The 19,423-nt window shown below is 38.3% G+C and overlaps 3 protein-coding genes across 6 annotated transcripts in view; 1 reads left to right on the forward strand and 2 right to left on the reverse strand.

The window, feature by feature from the left end:
- ugp2b (UDP-glucose pyrophosphorylase 2b) overlaps positions 1-4,904 on the reverse strand; it is a 30,981-nt gene extending 26,077 nt beyond the window's left edge. Inside the window, exons 1-2 of one of the 2 annotated variants that reach the window (XM_061040276.1) lie at positions 4,614-4,904; positions 1,406-1,533 (exon numbers count right to left, since the gene is read on the reverse strand). In XM_061040276.1, the coding sequence (XP_060896259.1) occupies positions 1,406-1,504 (99 nt within the window). In that variant the 5' untranslated portion in view covers positions 1,505-1,533; positions 4,614-4,904. Of the gene's footprint in view, positions 1-1,405; positions 1,534-3,720; positions 4,212-4,613 lie in introns of those variants that run through there. The other variant, XM_061040275.1, reaches the window with a different exon arrangement.
- An 866-nt stretch (positions 4,905-5,770) lies between these two features.
- On the reverse strand, positions 5,771-11,523 carry mdh1ab (malate dehydrogenase 1Ab, NAD (soluble)). Its single transcript, XM_061040278.1, has 9 exons — positions 11,388-11,523; positions 10,742-10,840; positions 10,151-10,247; positions 8,442-8,617; positions 7,902-8,024; positions 7,615-7,791; positions 7,010-7,123; positions 6,804-6,893; positions 5,771-6,605 (listed from the first exon to the last, which is right to left on the reverse strand). Exons 1-9 carry the CDS (start codon positions 11,388-11,390, stop codon positions 6,483-6,485), a joined length of 1,002 nt encoding a protein of 333 aa, XP_060896261.1. The 5' UTR covers positions 11,391-11,523; the 3' UTR covers positions 5,771-6,482.
- Positions 11,524-11,657: 134 nt separating this feature from the next.
- wdpcp (WD repeat containing planar cell polarity effector) overlaps positions 11,658-19,423 on the forward strand; it is a 74,415-nt gene continuing 66,649 nt past the window's right edge. For all 3 annotated transcript variants that reach the window (XM_061040271.1, XM_061040274.1, XM_061040272.1), the window contains exon 1: positions 11,658-12,121. Coding sequence is in view for 1 of the 3 variants with exons in the window: in XM_061040272.1 (XP_060896255.1) it covers positions 12,119-12,121 (3 nt within the window). In the remaining 2 variants the exon portion in view is untranslated. The remainder of the gene's footprint in view (positions 12,122-19,423) is intronic.

Raw genomic sequence — 19,423 nt, forward strand, 5'->3', positions numbered from 1 at the left:
TGCTGTAATCATGGAAAGCCATACAACACAATCAGTCAGGTTAAGTGGGTTTGGTTATATGGACCAGTGAGACCTGAGATTTAATCTCTTCCATCTGAAGCCGTCACTGAAGTGAAATATGTATCTATACCCAGACCTTAAACTGTGAAACACATTAGCTATAACATTTGAGTTGATGAACAAGCTCCACTTCAGTTCTTCTGGTGTATTGAATTTTGAGGATACAGCCATAAATATTTAGAGCTACCTTTGGTTACCTGAGACCATTATCATTTCCAATTACTAGTATTCCTTGTTTATAACACATTTTATTCTTTCAGCAGCCAGATAAGAATGCAGTATAATCTTAGCACTTCACTAGATTTCATTTCTAAGCGGTAGCAAGGAAACATCAACACTCCTTCAGATACGATCTGTGTTTAACAAGGAAGTACAGGAACTACATCCAAAACATCATGTTAAGTGTCAGTTATTGATCTGCTTTAAATTCACAACATTTGAATGACTGTTAAAATGAACAGTCAGTCCAACCACTTTGTAAGTAAGTGTGTAGACTCTACAGCTGTGCAGACTTACATTTACCTTACATAACTATTGGTGAAGTACACAAGACTTCTCTTTGAAAACCCTTACATTTAAGTGTGTATGAAGTACTGGTCACGCCTGAGTTTACTCACTAACCTCTTCTCTTATTGTATAAAATACATCTTTTGTGATTCCTGGGAGTTTGAAAGAGCCTGGATAATGTCTAAAGGAGGCAGCTGCCAAACCCCAAGTGGTAATGACGAGATTATAAACTAACAGCTTTGTCTCAAGGGCTGTGGTTGTTTCAAACCAAAGGAATAAATAATGATAACCTAGCTTTGCTCTTTATAGGAGACTGTTTAAATATTACAAAGTCGCTTTCAATAATTTGCTGTTTTGGCTTGGGGGTGACTACCCCCGAGACCAGAATCTGTTTTGGGCTAACAGTATAAGTCTACATGCTCAAATTTTGGCTTGGGGCCTCTAATGGTTAGTTAAGTTATGATTAAGACTTAGATAAAGATAAAATGCATGAACCTTGCCTTCAAATTTGAATGACGTTGACTTACGCAAATAGTGCTTGTAAGCTATAGGTGGAACTCTCATTGGCACTGTGCTGCAGTATGTGTCACTTCTGTGTTTTCCAAGTAGTTATGTGTGACCAAACAACCCTTAAAATCACAACCAGATGTTCAGAGAGAAACAGAGGGTAGGAGACAGACAGACAGACACAGAGAGAGAGAGAGAGAGAGAGAGAAACAGAGGGTAGGAGACAGACAGACAGACAGAGAGAGAGAGAGAAACAGAGGGTAGGAGACAGACAGACAGAGAGAGAGAGAGAGAAACAGAGGGGGGAGGAGGATGAGATTTTTAGTGCTACCTCTCTCTCTGCGCCTGTTGTGGTGTCCAGAAGTTTCTCCAGCTCTGAGTGCATGGAGCTCTCCAGCTGCTGCCGCATCATTTCCTGGAACTGAGCCATCCCTCTGTCAGGCTCTCCTTTACTCAGACCTGGAAAGGGGGAAGATGTGGGACATGGTTTAACACTTAGATGATGTGAGATACGGTTTTAAAATGCTGAGAACAAACAGATAAGTGAGGGATAAAGATATTCCTCTTGATCTTAAAATTCACATTTGTTTGATGTAAAAGTCACAGAGGTCAACTTTTATTTTAGGTGATGAATGGCCTTAGCTTGTACGCTTACATTTTCATTGTTTCATCAAAAACGTGTATGAAGCTTTTAGCACAACCTAACAAGGCTGTAACATCCGCCCAATTTATCATCCAACCTTAATAAAGTAAGTGTAGCTTCTTCTGGTCCCTTTGTATTTACTTACACACACTGTTTTATATGCTACCACATGATTATTACTACACTACAGGAATAAAGCAATGTCAGAAGGTGGATCTCTTAAACTGTGGTGATGTAATAGGTCTGCTATATATCTGGAATCATTTTAGAACCTGTTATCTCAGTGATTGAAAACAAAGATAATCTTCTAAAGAAGGGCGGCGGGGCGTATCAACATTAAACTATGATAGTGTACAGGCTGGATGTTTGGTCATCACAGTACAGAAGTCGTAGTTAGTTTTTCAACTTTTAAATTCCAACACAGTGGTCAGAAGAAGAACTGTTGTTGCGCTGTGTTTTTGATGCTTGATTGTTATTGTTATGTATCAGCCTTAAACATAATAATATTCAGACTATGGTATTACATAAAGCAAAGGCAGAAACTAGAAAAGCTCTTAGTCATCGCATCTCTGTCAATACGACAGGGATAATTAATTATATCGGTACACAAAGCAATTCTGAGCCAAAATATTTTAATTACAGTCTAATTATCTTTGGTTATAGCTAAACACAGATGCAGATCAGACGATGAAAGAACACAAAGCCTGCCAAGTTTAGGATAGTCAAAGAGGATTCAGTAAGCAGTGACTAAAGTAGGCTTCTCATTTCTCATTGTAATGGTAACAGTATATTTATGACCTGGAGAAATTTCACTACAGAAGCATTCACTGCTTCTGGAACCAGAGATACAATGTCATTATAGGGAATTAACCTCTTTGGTAAAATGAGACAACACCAATCCCTCTTCACCACTGACTGGCTTCTACAGCTAAAAGAAATGTACAGATTTGGTATAACACTAACTTGTTTCATTAAGGACATAGGAAAACAAAAGTGTGAACTGTAAGTGTGACTTTGTCAATGATACATCTTTGGATCTATTGATTCATAAAGAAACTATGTTATTAAATGTATAAATGGTTCATCTATAACTTGGATAATGAACAACAAATGGCATTTAAAATTTGCTAGATTTGAAAAAACTGTTTCTAAAACAGTTGTGACTTTTACTAGATGATCTTTTGACAGTATTTACTGATTAGGAAAAAGACAGTTCATTATTAAATTAAACATTGTACTGTAATTATTGTAATTGTTGAGCAGTTTGAGGATTCAAACTTCAAGGTTGTATCATGAATACAAGTGAAGCCCTTGATCTGATATTTCCATCCTAATGCAAACAGACCAACATATTGGGTAACTGATGTATTTTCTTACCCTAACATTTAAAAGAAGTGTTTTTTTTTGTTTGTTTTTTTTCGAGAAATTTAATCACATATTTAATCACATGTTTTAAATGCCATTATTTCACATCTAATAATTATAATAGTTATTTATTTTTTTAATTTTTGTACTGTCTTAAGCTGAAAGTACTTGTTTGAATTCAACAATTCATTTCATTATTCATTATTTTGAAATAATGACAGGACCTTCTAGTAGATCGAAGGTAAGGACATTAACATAACCACAGAAAAAGGAATGGATCAAAAAATATGACAACTGCTAAAAGGAAGTGTAAAGAAGTAAAATGCTCGATGTCATAATGTATAGACTTTTGACTTGTCAACTGAGCTGTCTGAAAGTTTCATAGTATAATGGCCATTTTATAACTCAGACTATAAATACTTCTCATTAAGGCATTGAGCAGTGTTTTACACTTTGACCTATGTGATGAATGAGTCAGTATGTGAGTCAAACTTCCAAGTTAATTTTTCTTATAAGAAGCAACAGATTTAAAAACGTTGGTTCTTCAGAAAGTGTAAATTAAATTAAGAAACATAAACACAGCTTTGGTCATTTACCTAAGGTAAAGAGCTGACTATATCCTCCATAAGACCACTTACCTTTCACAAAAAGTGCCATGTTTCAGTTGCCAGATATTGACCACCAATACACCAAATCAGACGGTCAAAATAAGAATTCCAACAGAGGATTCACAGTGAAAGACGAGGTGTCACTGACAAGACGTAGATAAATATCAAAAAGTTTCCTTGAGCTGCCTTGTGCGCCAAATGGTCATTCCTTCAGATGTGTAAAAAACATTTGTGAAAAAATAAAAAAGGCACGATCAAAATCAAGGATCCTATCACGCTTGTCTTCTTGGACAGCAGCCTAACATCGCCCAGGCACATGAAGCTAGATTTGCTCTCGCATGATCTTTTATTGCTTGCGTTTTCTGCCCTTATTTTCCGACCCCAATACTGTAAACCACGTCACAAATCCTCATGGCTGTGACTCCCAACCTCTGGTCATGTTTGTTCCTTTTTTTGCCTCGCCCCCTCCTTTCGTTTTTATTACCTTATTGCAACATAGTCGAACGATTTTTAGCCCGTTTTCTGCACCAGAGTCCACTTACACTGGCGTCTAACATCCCGTCAATTATTAACCGGGAAGATGCACACTGCCGAGTCCATAAGCATGAGCTGCCTGAAGGGGAACTTCAGAGGCTAGAGGCTGCGGAAATGAATGACTGATGGATTAATGGGCCAAGAGGGACGGTATGTACTCAGGAAATTATGAATTTAAACACTACCTACAAGGTAGGACAACTCAAGGTAACGTAGGTACTATGAACAACACACGAGGAAAAACCACCGCTTTCGACAAATGTCTAAAAAAGGATACACAGTGGCTAACTTGAAGATACAACCCTCAGTCTACTGGTTTGGGTAAAAAAAAATGATGCTGCTAAGTGTCAAAGTGATACAATGTTATTATATTTAAAGCAGTTTCTTACTGTGTGACTGTAGGGTGCTGGCGGAAGAAAAGTCGATGGGTCGGCCTGGTCCTGCAGGTCTGAAGGACCACGCAAATTCCTCAGAAGAGACAGCGGGGTACACACAATATGTTTTGTAAAACTCGACAAGGATTTAACCCTGAAATATCGGGCATATGTTTCCTTTCGACGTCACAGAATATAACTTTAATAAATTGTTAAAACTGATTAAAAAAAAAATATACATATATTTTACACCAGTGCCATTCTGGACAGAAGCGAATAGGAACGTTGCATGTGGATGGCAGCCAACCAAAAGGCTGTTTTTGTTGTGACGCAGATTTTACTACCAATAGATTTAAGCTACGTACTATATGATTTCTGACAGTTCCGGGTTAAAGAATGCCCACAATGTCGCAAATGAAAAATAGTCTACCTTAGAAAATGTTGTTGTTACCATATCCTATATTTTAGTGGTTGTCTTCAAATAATGACACACTGAATTTAACAAATTACAAATGTTACATAATTGTACCTCGTGCTTCTGCGAGGGGGAAAAAAAGGCTTGTCCGCCCCTGTCTGGTGAACCTGTGACATCGCACTGTTCTTCAGATTAAACTATATTTATGATGTACTAAAGCTTAAATCGCTTAGAGAATATTGGGTTTGTTAAAATGATTGGCACGATGCATTGAAGTAGGACTTCCTCCAGAATTATGTAAAAAAAATCTATTTTATATAATCACACACACAAACACATTACAGTGTGTTTCCAACTATTTGTAATTTGTATCTTATTGTGATGCACAGTATTTTGGTACTAGAAGAATATTGGTCTTCTTTCCCATTCACCTTCCAACCTCCATTCTTCAAGATCCCCAAAAAAAATAAAGTTTTGTTTTTCTAACAAATTACTCTCACCTCTTATATTTCAGTTTTCTATACTGCATTTGGTTGTTAAAATGATTGAAGTGCAGTCTAACACATATTTTCCAAAAGTATCTTCTATTCCTGCAGCACAAAAATAATACTGATTTTTTATTTTTTTTTAAACTAGGAGTCAATAACGCACTTGTTTATTTTATTGTACTGCGACGATGCCCATACAAAATGGGGAATACACTTACAAAAGAAATTTAGAAAAAAAAAACACACCAAATAATACCACAACTACATCGTTTTTTTTTTAATTCAGCTTTTAAAGTTATTTATTTCAGAGTTAGAGAACTTAATGTACCACTGACTATATGTAACAACCATCCATGTTTCACTTACCCCCAGAGAAAAATAATTGCAAATAAGCTGTTAACAGAGTTGGTGGACTTTCAGGATATACTGTAAAAACAAGGTGGAGATATACTAATGCATTATAGTTTACAGCAGACCTTATGGCTGCTGTAAAGGAGAATAATGGTTTGCAGTAAATTATGGTCTAAGTAAACCTGGTAAAAATTTTATTTCACTTCTTGAGAGACAGTGCGAATCAAAGTGCAAATGGCTTTGACAGTACAAAGACATCTATTGAGACTGTAAAGGGGACACTTTCAGAGTTTTTCTTTAACTGACCTTATTTTTTTTTTTACTCTCAACAATCTTATACGTTTCAGAAAAATTTGGAAAAGAAAACCCAAACTAGCCAATCATGTTCACTGTTTGGAATCTTAGCTGCTTCAAATTTTAGTGCAGAAGCTTATTTCTATGCTCTGCCTTCCAACGCAAAAGTATAAATCCATCTTTACACCTATATACACTGACTCAATCTCTCTCTCTCTCTCTCACACACACACACACACAGTGTAATGCAGGGGTTGGTGGAGTGCTTTCTCACAGGCGTGAGTCTGGAGTTTTGGGGCAGTTTGAGTGCTGGTTGGGTGGCCTTGAAGGTTCTAGTCATACTCCCAGGAATTCCACAGCCATGTCTCTCTCCTCTATCAGTTCTGCTGCAGTGGTGTCCATCTTCGACTGGGAAAAGGGGTTAATGGCCAGGCCATCTACAATCTTCCAGGTCTTGTCCTAAGAAAACAGCACACTTTCATAAGCATTGATTTTTGTAACATATACTAACAGACCTTAACTAATACATTTCCACTGACGATGGTCTATCATTTCTAAAAACTCAAAGTGTTTCTCACTCTGAGGAGACACAGCGTAGTTCATTGCTGTTTATTATTGTCAGTTTGTTAGATAAAAAAAAAAGGTGATGGATCTCACCTTTATCTGGACAGGGAATGAGTAGATGAGGTCGCCTGGGACTCCATAGCAGTTTCCATGTGAGTAAACACCCATGGAGATGAACTCACCCTAAAAAAAAAAAAAGAACAAAAACAATACAAAATATTAAATGTAATTGAAACTCCTGAGCATCATGTGGCATTAACAGACATTATAACTTCAGTCTAAAAAAATATGGTATTTACCTCAGGAGTGCCGGTCCAGATGTCTCTCATGTGGTCACAGATGGCCTTGGCAGCAGACATGGCACTGGACAGCTTCCGGGCCTTTATGACGGCAGCTCCTCTCTGCTGCACTGTCTGAAAAACGGAAATGTGGCGGTCAATGGGATTGTGAGCAGAAGCAGCACACCTAAAGTGGTTATCCTGTGTAATGGAGCTGTGCTTTGGTGTCTTCTGTGAAGGATTTAAGACAATGGCTGAAATATCTGCAGCTGTTATCTCAAAGAATGTTTGTCAATGGTGCTAAAACAAATCAAAAACATCTGAATATCCATATTTGACATAATGTAAAGTCTGATTCCACTGCTTACTGTTCATTACAAAAGGCCTGATTTATTTTTAAATTAAGTTGATTCTATTGCCTAACACATCTCCTACTTTTCATCTTAGGAAATCTATCAACAATTTTCTATAGATTGCAAAATATTTCAACGTGTTTATTTCCTATACCTCAGCAGACCAGGTAAGTATAGTTTGCATTGCGTACATTTTTGAAAACTTGCCACAGGAACCTTGTACCAATGCAAAGTGTAACACAGTCCAGTGGATTTAACATTTTTTAAACTCACAGCAATGAAGTCTCCTTTAAGCCAGGCATCATCCTTGACAGCATCAAAGCACGCCAGCTCGCTACCAGACACGTTGACCAAGCAGTGGTGCACGTCTGGGTACTGGGTGGACGAGTGGTTGCCCCAGATGATTACATTCTTAACAAGGGTGGCAGGAACTCCACAGCGCATTGCCACCTAAAGGGGTGGAGTTTAAAGGAGCAACAACAAATTTAGATTTCACGGCTGGCTCGTACAAAGAAAGGACAATTTGGCTGCAAAAAAAAAAATCGTAGGAAAATTTGAACCTGAGAGCGAGCCCTGTTGTGGTCCAAACGGGTGAGGCAGGAAAAGTTCTCCTTTGGGATGGAGGGAGCAGACTTGGCTGCAATCAGACAGTTGGTGTTTGCTGGGTTTCCCACAACCAGGACCTGAAAACACACAATCACATTTATAGAAAAATAGAACCACTGTTGCTCTGCTGTTGTAAATAATGTTAATAACTTATTATCAAAACATCCTAATAACAGAGAATAGACTGTGCTATGAAGGTAACTGGGATGGATTTTCTCTTATTTGAAAACAGGCAGAAAAAGTCTGAACATTAGAGAAGAAACTTGTAACTTTGTATGATGTCCTGCAAAGTTACATCACGGCTCTGAAGAATGGGAATCAACCCAGCACAAGCACAGAAGCAACTGGTTAACATTTTTACAACCTGGAAACAATGTCACAGTCATTACTTCCCCAGAAGCAAAATACTTTGTCAACACATGTAGAAAAGAAAGGGACTGGGTGTCACAGTACATCAGCATGTCACTGCATGTCAACAAGTCCTGTGTAATTACCTTTACAGTTTTCTTGGCGTACTTATCCAGGGCCGCTCCCTGGCTCTTGAAGATAGACACATTTGCTTTAAGCAGGTCTTTCCTCTCCATGCCCTCCCTCCTAGGCATAGAGCCCACCAAGATGGCTGCATCCAGGCCCTTGAAGGCCACCTGCTCCTGGTCAGTGGGGACAATTTCTGTGGAAAGTTCAAATTAATTTAATACAGGTGCTGGCTCAGCATTTCTATACACTATAATATGTTGTTTCATGACATTTTTATTCTGAAAGAGTGCTTTCCCAAATTGTAACAAACTCCCAGGCTCCATACCAAACAAGGATAACACTTGACTGACAAGTACTCAGTTTTGGTTTCGAGTCAATAAATATGCCAACTTTTCTCTGAATTTAAGAAAATAGCACACTAACATAAAAATGTAACATGGATAACATTTTACAAGCCTTTAACTTGTTTCTTTTTGGGTAGATTCCTACTTGGAACATAGAAGGTACTGTATGTTCAATTATCAGTATGTGATAAATGTTGAGTCAACGACAAACTTGGCCGTACACTCCCTTAAAGTACACAGGACACAAATACTAATGCTTCATTTGCGTCTTTCCACGTGACAACTGGAAATCAAACTTCATGTGTGTGACTAGTGTTGTACTATACAACTGGCCCATCTCAGTGCATGAAGCGTTGTCTTTGCAGCACAGTTGGTTAATACAGGGGCCTCTCACAGCCTCTATCCAAACAAAGCAAAGGACAGCATCAATTCAAAGGAAAAATTCCAGGTCACAATGGAGGTGGCACAAATGGCGCCTCACGACTGAGGTCATGACAGGGGTTACTATGATGACACCCAAAATCCTGATGGACATTACTGCCCACATTTGTCAAGTGTCCCAGAGAAGGAAAAAATGTGTACGCTTTTTCTGATAATTAGAGAAGCTGCGTAGGGGTTAGCAGCTCCAAACACAGTGAATTATATTCTCAAGTATACTAAATATTTGATGAAAGATTTAAAACAACCACATGGTTCATTCTGTCAGCGATAGCATGTTAGCAGCAAAACAGCACGTGGGCTCAAGAAAGAGGATCTGACACGTTAACCTAAATACAAAACTAGAAGATATGGTAACGGTGACTATTTGTGGGTATATCATCAATAATTGTAAATCCATGTTGTTATGCATCTATAATCCTTAATGTTTTGTCTCTCTTTTTTCTGTCACTCCAATGACCTTGAGAGAAGGCAGAGAGCTTAAATCTATGCGGAAGCGTCTATTCTATGCAAGCACTCTGCCGTGATGATGCTACATGCTTAGAGAACAGAGCTATGTATACAGGGGGTGGTAATGATAGAACCGCTCATAATGTTACTATCACTACTGGTCAAAGTAAGGTTGATATATTATTTTTTACATTTCAAGAATATATCAACAAATTTGAGAGTATCCAAAACCAAGAAAATAATCTACAATACATTATTAATCCAACCAGACAGGAAATTAAAACCTTTAAAAAAAGCACAATATATTCTTCATTTTAATATAAAATGATACACTGTTTCAAGAATTAGTTCGACAGAGTGTGCACACCCGCCTTTAACAAAAAAAAACAGCAACATGTAAAGATAAGCTTTCATTAAAATAGACAAAAAATATATAAAATGTAGATAGCAAAATTTTACAGTGTCAGTTGTTTTTTCCATCCTAACATGGCTACCTCTTAGAAGTGGGAGGGCACAGTCCTGAAGCTCCATGACAACTCCTTCTAGAACTGGCAACATGGGTGTGATGTCCAAGAGGAGCAAGATGACGGGCTGGAGCAAGGAGTTGGGGGAAAGTAAGCATGAATGGTATGAGATGAATTAAACACAGTGAACTCAAATGAAATGCACTTAAATAATGATTCTCTCATGTAAAATGAGATGACAGTCAGAGCAGGGGTAGGGAGCTGTCTCTCGAAATATGTGTGAAGGCCTAAGCCATGTGGCTCTCTGCCTGTGCCAAATGGATCAAGTGGTTTTTAAGTTGACCTAAGACTCTTGGCACTGGATTTGTTTCACTAACTTCAAGGACAATCCTGTCTCACCCAAAGGCACATGAACAAGCAAGTGCAATTTGATCGTTTTCCACAGGGGTGGAATATCTATTCAATGTCACCCTCAGACATGAACTGGAAAACTTGTGACATCCACAGCTGTTCATTTGGGGGCTGTCAGGATCCAACTAACAGCCTGTCGTGATGTGGCCCTTACACAGCCTAATAAGATAAGGGGAATTGAGTGTGTTACGCACGCAAGCCCTTCTTTACCTGATCTTTGCCGAAGACATCTCCTTTGGCAATGCTAAACAACAGAGAATAGGCAATCTGCCCAGCAGCGCCGGTCACCAGAACTCTAATAGGCTCAGCCTGTAAGACACAAAGCAAAGAACACTGTTGTTAGTACTATTGGCATTGATTTCACTAAGTGGACAAGTATGAGAGTGACAGGTTGATTGTAAATCGCACGTGGACTAGTTGTTGACTATTCTTGTCATCAGGATTTACTAAGGCAGGGGGTCAGTTCAAAAATAGACTGTGCTTCTTCCACAGAGGATTCACTGTTGCATAACAAAACCAGCATATAGTCTATATAGGTTATCAAGTGCATCGCCATCTTTATCATTCACTCCACAGCATTCACTGCAAAAGTACTGTGCTAATATTACATGAAGACGAGCTCATTTATACAACAAAATGAATATAGAAGTCCTAAGAGGTAGGTTACGTAATGCACCAAGGTAGTTCCACTGCAGTTCAAATATTGTTAAATCTGTGTGGCCAGCGTACTTTGCGGAACTAAGCGAAACTTTAAGACCCTTATATTGAATACATCCAAATAGTCACGGCCTATTCACTACGTAAAAATGCATTACTAAAAAAAGGAGTAACCGATATTTACGCTGCCTTTACTCACCATGTTCACTCGACAGCTTGCTGTACTCACTCTCCCACTTGTCGATCCACCCGGAGGTCACTCCTATTTAACCGCTCAGTTGATCACGACACTTGTAACGGCTTGACGGCATAGTGAAGGTGCAGGTATTTGTAGTTTTTTAGGGTGAACGTAGTAGATAGTTATTGATAATTGCTTATCGTCTCTGCCGCCAATAGCCTTAGTATTTACCTGCATTCTTACAAAGTATACCACTATTAAAAATGTCAGCTGGTTGCATGACATGCAGCTACCGGATGTCCGGATCGCTTATAAGTTAGCTCGTTAGCATAGCCCCCCAGTTTTTGAATTGCCGCTTGCTGTTGCTTAGCGACCTATGTAGTCTATGGTACAGCAGCAGTAAGGAGCTAGCAGCTCGCAAGAAGAGTACTGTTTGTTGGTTAATTTAGCTTAGCTTTAGGAAGAAGGTGACAACAGCAACAAGAGTGAGAAGTTATTCGTATGAGATGAAGCTGGATAAATGTTAATGTTTATAGTGAAAAGCAGGTGTGAAGTTTGGTTAAGAATGAGTAGCTACTGGTCTTCACGTATCATCACATTGTAACCAGAAGTTGTGTAGCCTACTAAAGCTGCATCCTTGCAGTGAAAAGCATTTAGTTTAGTTTCATTACGTTCGCTAAGTTTTAAAACCACCGAGGGCTAGGAGCCTGGAAGAGACCACGGAAGATAAAGCTTTCGTCACTGAAGTTTTCATGGTAAGTTAGAAATCTGTCTCATCCTTTCATATGCATGGCAACGAATATCAGTGCACTCAGTTTCCCATAAATCTTAGGAATCATTACAATCAGTAGCCTACATATCATTATCTGCATAGCTTTGTTAAGTAGTCGACTTCAGTTATGTCTTCATTGTTCCCTTGCTTTTCAATGTGCTCTAAGTGTGGACATGGTCACAGAGTAAAACTAACACAACAACAAATGATTTAAATGATGTTAGTCTCCTTATCTTTGGTTCTTCATCACGGCAGGTGTAAAGAATGTCTCTCTACTCTCTTGTTCTGAATGAAGAGGACTTGTAGGAGCCCAGGATTAGGTGAGCATGGTTATAAATATTTCATGACTCATTACAGCCTCATTACAAGACTTGAACAAAAAGCAGAGGGGATAGCGTTACACCTGGCTGGCATCAGACTGGTCTCACTGTGGTAGCTTGGCCTGGAATTACAGTATATGACATAAAAAAAAGATCCTTCTGAGGTGTTGACGTTTGTGGAATCATCCTCAATTGTGTTTTTGATTCAGTTTTTGATTTTTGTATTGCTGTGAAGTTAAGATGTTTGGGGTTATTCTTAGCAAGGCTGTGGTCAGATGTACAAATGAAAACATATTAATTGCATTCAGAAGCACAAGACAAGTTGTTTTTGGGAAGATATTTTAAGTGATTTAACACAAGATTATCATTGTTTTAAGAAGCTAGATGATAGGTTTTACTAATTGTTTTTAACACGGCTTTCAGATCAGAGGTGAAACATCTTCAAGAACTTTAACCAAGTCCAGTTGCCTTTTGGATTAAACTTTTGAATGTATTTATCAGCTCGCTGCTCTTGTAGCACGTTCTGTTGCAGTAAAAAGAATACCTAAGGTCCTATAAGGTCCTAGGTGTGGCTTTTTCAAGGGGGAATTGCGTAAATTTTGAAACTGTTAGGGTCAGACCTTCTCCAGGGAATCAAAATCAGTCAGTCAAAAACACAAATTAAATTCATACCTTCTTCATCCCTGTGGTTTTAGTTTTGGTGTTAGAGAAGAAGCATTATTGGATTCGTTAAAAGTACTCAAGGGCTATTTCTCAGGTAATTTTTTGGTGGTATCATGTGGTACCATGTGAAAAATACATTTCTCACATCATGATAAAATTAACTTTTGTCTAATATTCCCTTGTAGTGTCTCTCACACTAAAGGAACAAAATGAAAGTGGGCAACTAATCTTCCAACACATCCAAAACAGTTTGTGCTCTTGTGCCTCCCCCTGCAGGTGACATTGAGTGACATGGACTCATGCCCTCTCAAAAGCTCTGTGTGTGAAAGTCTCTCTCTATATATATTTTTTTTTGAGAGCTGTTTGAAGCAGCTGCCAAGGCCTGGCAGTCTCTCTCTCAGCTCCTGTTACATTTAGACCTATGTGTGGTATCTGCTTGTGTCTGTCATAGGTATCTGTGTGGGACAAACTGGTGCTCAAAGCTATCTTTTGGCTAGCATTGTACTGTATGTTCACACTGTAGCTATATTTTATTTAACAAAAAAATGATATAGTCGGTGATCTAGTTTATTGTTTTAACTCTCCCTCATTATTGATAAGGTGAAACTTTTTACCCCTTGCACAAAGAGGTGGGTAAGGTTGACATCCTATTAAAATTGATTATTGTTGATAATCTGCATAGCCTATCAAGTGGTATATAAGTTCAGCTTTAGTGCTATGAGGGGCTTTTGTATGAGGCTCTTTCTTCATGCCACTAAGTGACATTATCATCATGTTTGCAAATTGCCTAGTAGCAGAGCGTTTTTATCATCCTACTATTTTGGTACAACAATATGCTCCATCAACCCTATTGATATCAGCAAAAGACACCTGTTTGCAGAGAAAGAAAACTGTTTAAAGACCAAACCCATTGTTTACTACTTGCCCAGCACCCAGAGTCAGGCAGCTGCAGTAGCTAGCATATCTTAGCATCTTAGCAGTTCAGTTAGCTATCAAGACATTTGGTGTGCAGTATCCCTCAGAGGTTGGTAGGGACAGAAGAAGAGAGACATAAGTCAGGTGATCAGAAACAATATTTAAAAAAAATATGTTAATGTTGCTCTTTATCTGCTGGATGTGTAGGGAACTCCTTGCTAAACATTTGTCAATATTAAATATGATATATTCTGTCAGTGTTTTGTAATCAGCTTTATTCCCCCCCCCCCCCCCCCCCCCCCCCCAAAAAAAAAAAAAAAAAAAAACATTTTAAATTATGGCTGTAAGCATTAACTAGTTAATATCTATTAATTAAGGTCTGAATTTTTTTTAATCTGGATTTATCTGATGCTATTAAGTCCCTTTAGGAGCACCATGGATAAGCTTCAGCAGTGTCTCCTTGTAGTCACAGTGATGGAAAAGAACGACACTGCTGCTTCTTTGAATGTCTCATTTCACTTTAACAAACTCTCAGACTGCTTAGTTGAGGAGTTAAAAGAAATGTCCACCATATGTCATTAAAAATTTCACTTTTTTAACGTCCCTTTCGGCTGTTTTCATTTCATTTTCCATTAGAAAAGTTCCTTTTTCTGTGGTTAAGTTAGTGCTGTAATCTTTGATCTACCAGAAGGTCCTTACTTTATTTTAAAAAAGTAGGGTTGAATTCAAACATAACGTACAAAAGTAATGTACTCTCAACTTGAGACAGATTAATCCCACAATGTGAAATTACTTTTCCACTCTGTTATTGAGACAAGCTACACACACAGGCTGAAATACAGGATCCTATGGACGTGCAATAATGGAGAGATGTCAGAGTGAGAGGTTGCACCTGAAAGAGCACCCAAGGAGTTGGGGGTTCGGTGCCTTGCTCAATGGCACCTCAGCAGTGTTTCGGAGGTGACCTGGCACCTCTCCAGCTACCAGACCAAATGCTATGAAGTTGGGAGTTTGTACATACCGGGATTTGGATAGATGGAGCAGGTCCTAACCACAGAGCCCTTCATATAACAGAAGCCTGAAAAAAAAAAAAAAAACACCTGCTGGAGAGTGAGCCTATAGCCCTATCGGGGGTCCTATGTGAGTTTTCCTACATGCTTAAAAGGAGAGTCATTGCAATCTGCTACTTTAACACTAGTTGTCACTAACTCACAAACACTGTACTTTTGAGTAGGGATACAAAATGTGATAACAACAAGGTACTTTATCAAGGAATAGTATATGTGCAAAACAAAATATATCGTATTATTGTTTTGTTTTGTGTTCATTATGTTTTATGTTCTCCATGTCTAAACTTCAGTGCCATTTTTAAAGTTATGAACACGTTTTATTTTAAAATACTTAACTCACAACTTTAATGTGGGAACCGTTCTCAAGAGGCCAGCTTGTAGAGGGACCAAAGTTTTCTGTTAAAAAATAAATGTAATTGCAATTGTCAGAATTGAGATCTCAGGATTAGAACATCTATGAGTGGAAGAGTATAAATTGTACCCTGTGAGATTAAGGTACATTTTTCTGAATGCATTTGATTATTTTGTACTTTTTATGATGTAGAGGACCAGTTATTATTATTCTAATTATAGCTGAAATGATATCCCAAAACATATCAGCCTCTGAATCGGAGTACAGTAATGTATAGCCTGCAATACCAACCCTTTGCTTTTATTTCATTGGTACTGATGGTGGTCTTGCAGTTTATTGGAGTTGTTTTTACGATTCTTTCTTGCTGCTAGCTTGCTACAATAAACCATGATACATAACTAAATAATCTCTAAACTTGTTTAACTTTACTTCAGTGCACAGAGGTCCTCTCTAAACAGAACATACAGGTCAGACTTTGATTTGTCTTTTTGGACTTAAGGATAAAAACAGTTCCCCTCATATTTCTTTTCATTGGTGCTTTGCAACAATATAATACTCCTGAAATGGAACTTGAATATCATAATATTATCATTCATCTTTTTTTGTATGGAGTGAGTCATGCATTTTTATATACTCAGCCTGCATTTCATCATGTGACAAATCCAGCTGAGAGAAATGGGAGATTCAGGGCATTTTGATTCTCTTTAATTTTTTCAACATACAGCTGCATTGATGTGTCAGATTGAGGCTGCATGATGGGAAGGGCATGTCAGATTTTTGAGAGCCCAATTTATTTATTTTTTTGTCTGGTTATTTTTACCCACTTACATCAGGCCTAAAGCTTCAAGGTTTCCTTCTTCAAAACATAAATTTGAAGATGTTTTATACAGTTACCTTGGAGTTCAGTTGAAAACAAAGATGTGACTGTTGGAAAGGTCAGCATCAGTTCTTGATTCAAACATTTATGCACTAGAGAAAAACAGTATGTCTGAGGTTAGTGTAGTTTACCTTCTGTGTCCATACAAAGAAAAGCCGAAAATGTAATGCTTTGCTATATCACGAGCCGGTGGCCCATCAGCCCCTCTGATGTAGGGATCTATTAACAAGTCAAACGATATTTGCCAGTGGGCCTAACAACTGTCTGCGGAAAATCCCTTGTGTTCTGCTTGTATTTGAAGTATAAATTAGCCTGTCAGTGTGCTTGGCTTTTGTGCAGTCATAAATGTGTGTAGCCATCACAATTCTCTAAAATTTCCCTACATTTTTAATAAAAACAACTCTTGACAATGATGGCTTTCACATAAGCAGCATATGTGAAATAGTCTGCCGCTGCTTTAACTGATATTTGACAAGGAAGATTCCTATGTTTATTTTCTTCTCTGGCAGTTTCCATAGTCAGGTTGACATGAGGGGATTAAGCATACCTTGACTTTGAAAGAAGGAAATCAGAATGAAACCAAAAACACAGCAGCAGCACACATGATAATATCTGGTGCCAGTTTGCCATGCTGGCCTGATCCTGTGTGTGTGCTGTAAAAACATTCCGCATTGTGGTTTTTAAATCCCACCCATCGGCCGAACTTGGAGCCCCACAGAAGCCATGGAAGTGGGCAAAGTTTACATATGCTCATCTCTAAGCTAAACACACAAGCTTATCACGACGCATACACAATACACATAATTACACATGCGGTGTGAACATACTAAAAGTTCAGCAATGTCTGGATATCACACATACACACACATACACTGTTACACATCTCTCTCTGCACAGTGTCTGCCTCCTCTGCTGACCCATCTTTCACTCCTTTGTCCGATCCATCTCCTCCTCCTCTTTTGTTCCCTCGATATTTCACCTCCCTCATCTCCACCCTCTCTGTCCTCCTACTTTATCTCTCCCTATTCTGCTCCTCCACTTGTCCTCGCAGAGTGCACCTGAGTGACCCTGTTACGTTGGCAGCTCGGAGGCAGATAGCCGGCACATCCACCGACCTCATCATCGCCCTCTTATCTGCCTTCCTAGACCAAATAGCCCTCACAGTGTAACAGCAGACACGGGGAGATAGCAGGCTGCATTCACACAAGCTCGCACACCCACATAAATACATAAACAGCAATCACAAACTCAGAAGACAATTGCACCATCTCTTCCTCTATCACCAATCATATTCAAGTTCTGTATCCCTGTGCCATCACCCTGTTTACTTTGTGGCATACCTGTGTCTGTGTGCTGTCATGTTCTGTCTTAGATTAGTTGATGGAGGTTTAGATCAGATGGAGATGATTTTCTGTCCCCTTTTACCCATGTGGCCCTGTCCTTTCGTTTACTATTACTTGCAGTTACCATAATTGAACAATAGGTGTCAGCATATGGCTATAGTTTACCACACTTGACTGTTACTTTAGTTAGCGCTTTGAGATTGGTGATGATTGATTAGCTGTGAAGACTCTTCAAAAACACTTGTTGCTGAAGCAGTCACCTTTTTTTTTTTTAACTGGATCTAACCATTTGGTAAACTTTTGGTTAAGCACATACAATAGTGGCCTCGGGTAGGCTGAATCCATTTCTCTCCACTGTTAAATTGTCAAAAATCTGAATAACCTATTTCCTTTGATATAGGTACAATTTAGGGCTAACAATGAATTTGTTGGTTTATACAATGTCAAAAATGTTACAACATCAGCGTCTTTTTATAGGGCTTCAGAATACATCCTCAAATATCTCTCTCACTCACTTGCTACAAATGTTCGGTTTTCCTGAGGGATAAAAAAATAAAATATATTCCATTTAAGAACTGAAACCAGTGAAATAAAACCAGCGAAACTTCACAATTAAGAATCTAAAGTCAGGGGCGCTGGTAGCCTATTGATTAGTTTGCACGCCCCATGTACAGAGACTGTCGTCCTCGAGGTGGACGGCCAGGGTCTGAATATGACCTGTGTCTCCTTTCCCACATGTCCTTCCACACTCTCTCCCTGATTTCCAACTCTTTCCACAGTCCCTTCTCTCTAAAGAAGGCAACCCTCCCCCCCCCAAAAAAAGGTTCTTAAGTGAGAGAACTTTTTTTTTTCTAAATTACTCAAAATGATTTATCTTTTATCATAATAGTTGTCAATTTATTAATAGTTTACTATTCGAACATAATAACTTAGCAGAAATCTTACCAAAGGATCTATTGGCAACATGAAATTATGTGTCTGAAGATTTTTAAGTAAAGTCAGCCAGTTCCTTTTTTAAGGTTTTTCTAAGATGCTTAACATGAATGCAGACAAGGTGAGGAAAGTTCACTGAAGAAAATTTGCAGCTTGCTTTGAAGAGGTTTATCAATCTTTGAGCACATTATTAATGCAGATTATGTGAGAATGTGAGTGTTGTCATTCACAGAAGGAGCCTAATCTACCTTGAATTGTCATCATGTCATGTGGAAATACACCGAATACACAGAATTTTGGTCCATAGCTGACCCACTGCACCATGGTACAAGTTTTTACTGTGTTGAATAATGTAAATACCTCTGTTTTTATTTCTTACTAGTTATTATAATAATAAAAAATCACTGAAATAATTAAATTCCCTAAATATTTCCATATTCTTTCTATAGAAACATAGTGTTTCAAGATCATTTTTGTTCATAATTGGCAGAGTTCATGTAATATAAATAACCTTTTGTTAAACTGGGATTTTTTTAAAGTTCTCGCGTGTCCCTTTAGGCCCTTTAAGAAACAGTTTATGGTTGTCACAGTGATGAAAAAGATCGATATCCCTGCACAGTTGACAAGTCCAGTATCCACCTTGTGACATCAAATATTTTCATTTTTTTCCGCTCCCTTTAGCTGTTTTCATTTAGTTCTCGACTAGTAATGAGTTCCTTCTTCGATGGTTAAGTAAATGTTGTAACATTGCATCTGCGGACGTTCCTTATTTTATTTCAAAATAAAAACAGGTTTGTATTCAAACAAGATGT

This window comes from Labrus mixtus, chromosome 6 (genome assembly GCF_963584025.1).
Source record: "Labrus mixtus chromosome 6, fLabMix1.1, whole genome shotgun sequence".
NCBI classification, from domain to species: Eukaryota; Metazoa; Chordata; class Actinopteri; order Labriformes; family Labridae; genus Labrus; species Labrus mixtus.

Excerpts from the sequence above, each read along its gene's own strand:
- mdh1ab (XM_061040278.1), bottom strand. Across the intron at positions 6,894-7,009 it reads TCTGGACCGGCACTCCTGAG|GGTGAGTTCATCTCCATGGG; the intron begins GTAAATACCATA and ends TTTTTTTTTTAG. Across the intron at positions 6,606-6,803 it reads CATTCCCTGTCCAGATAAAG|GACAAGACCTGGAAGATTGT; the intron begins GTGAGATCCATC and ends CTGTTTTCTTAG.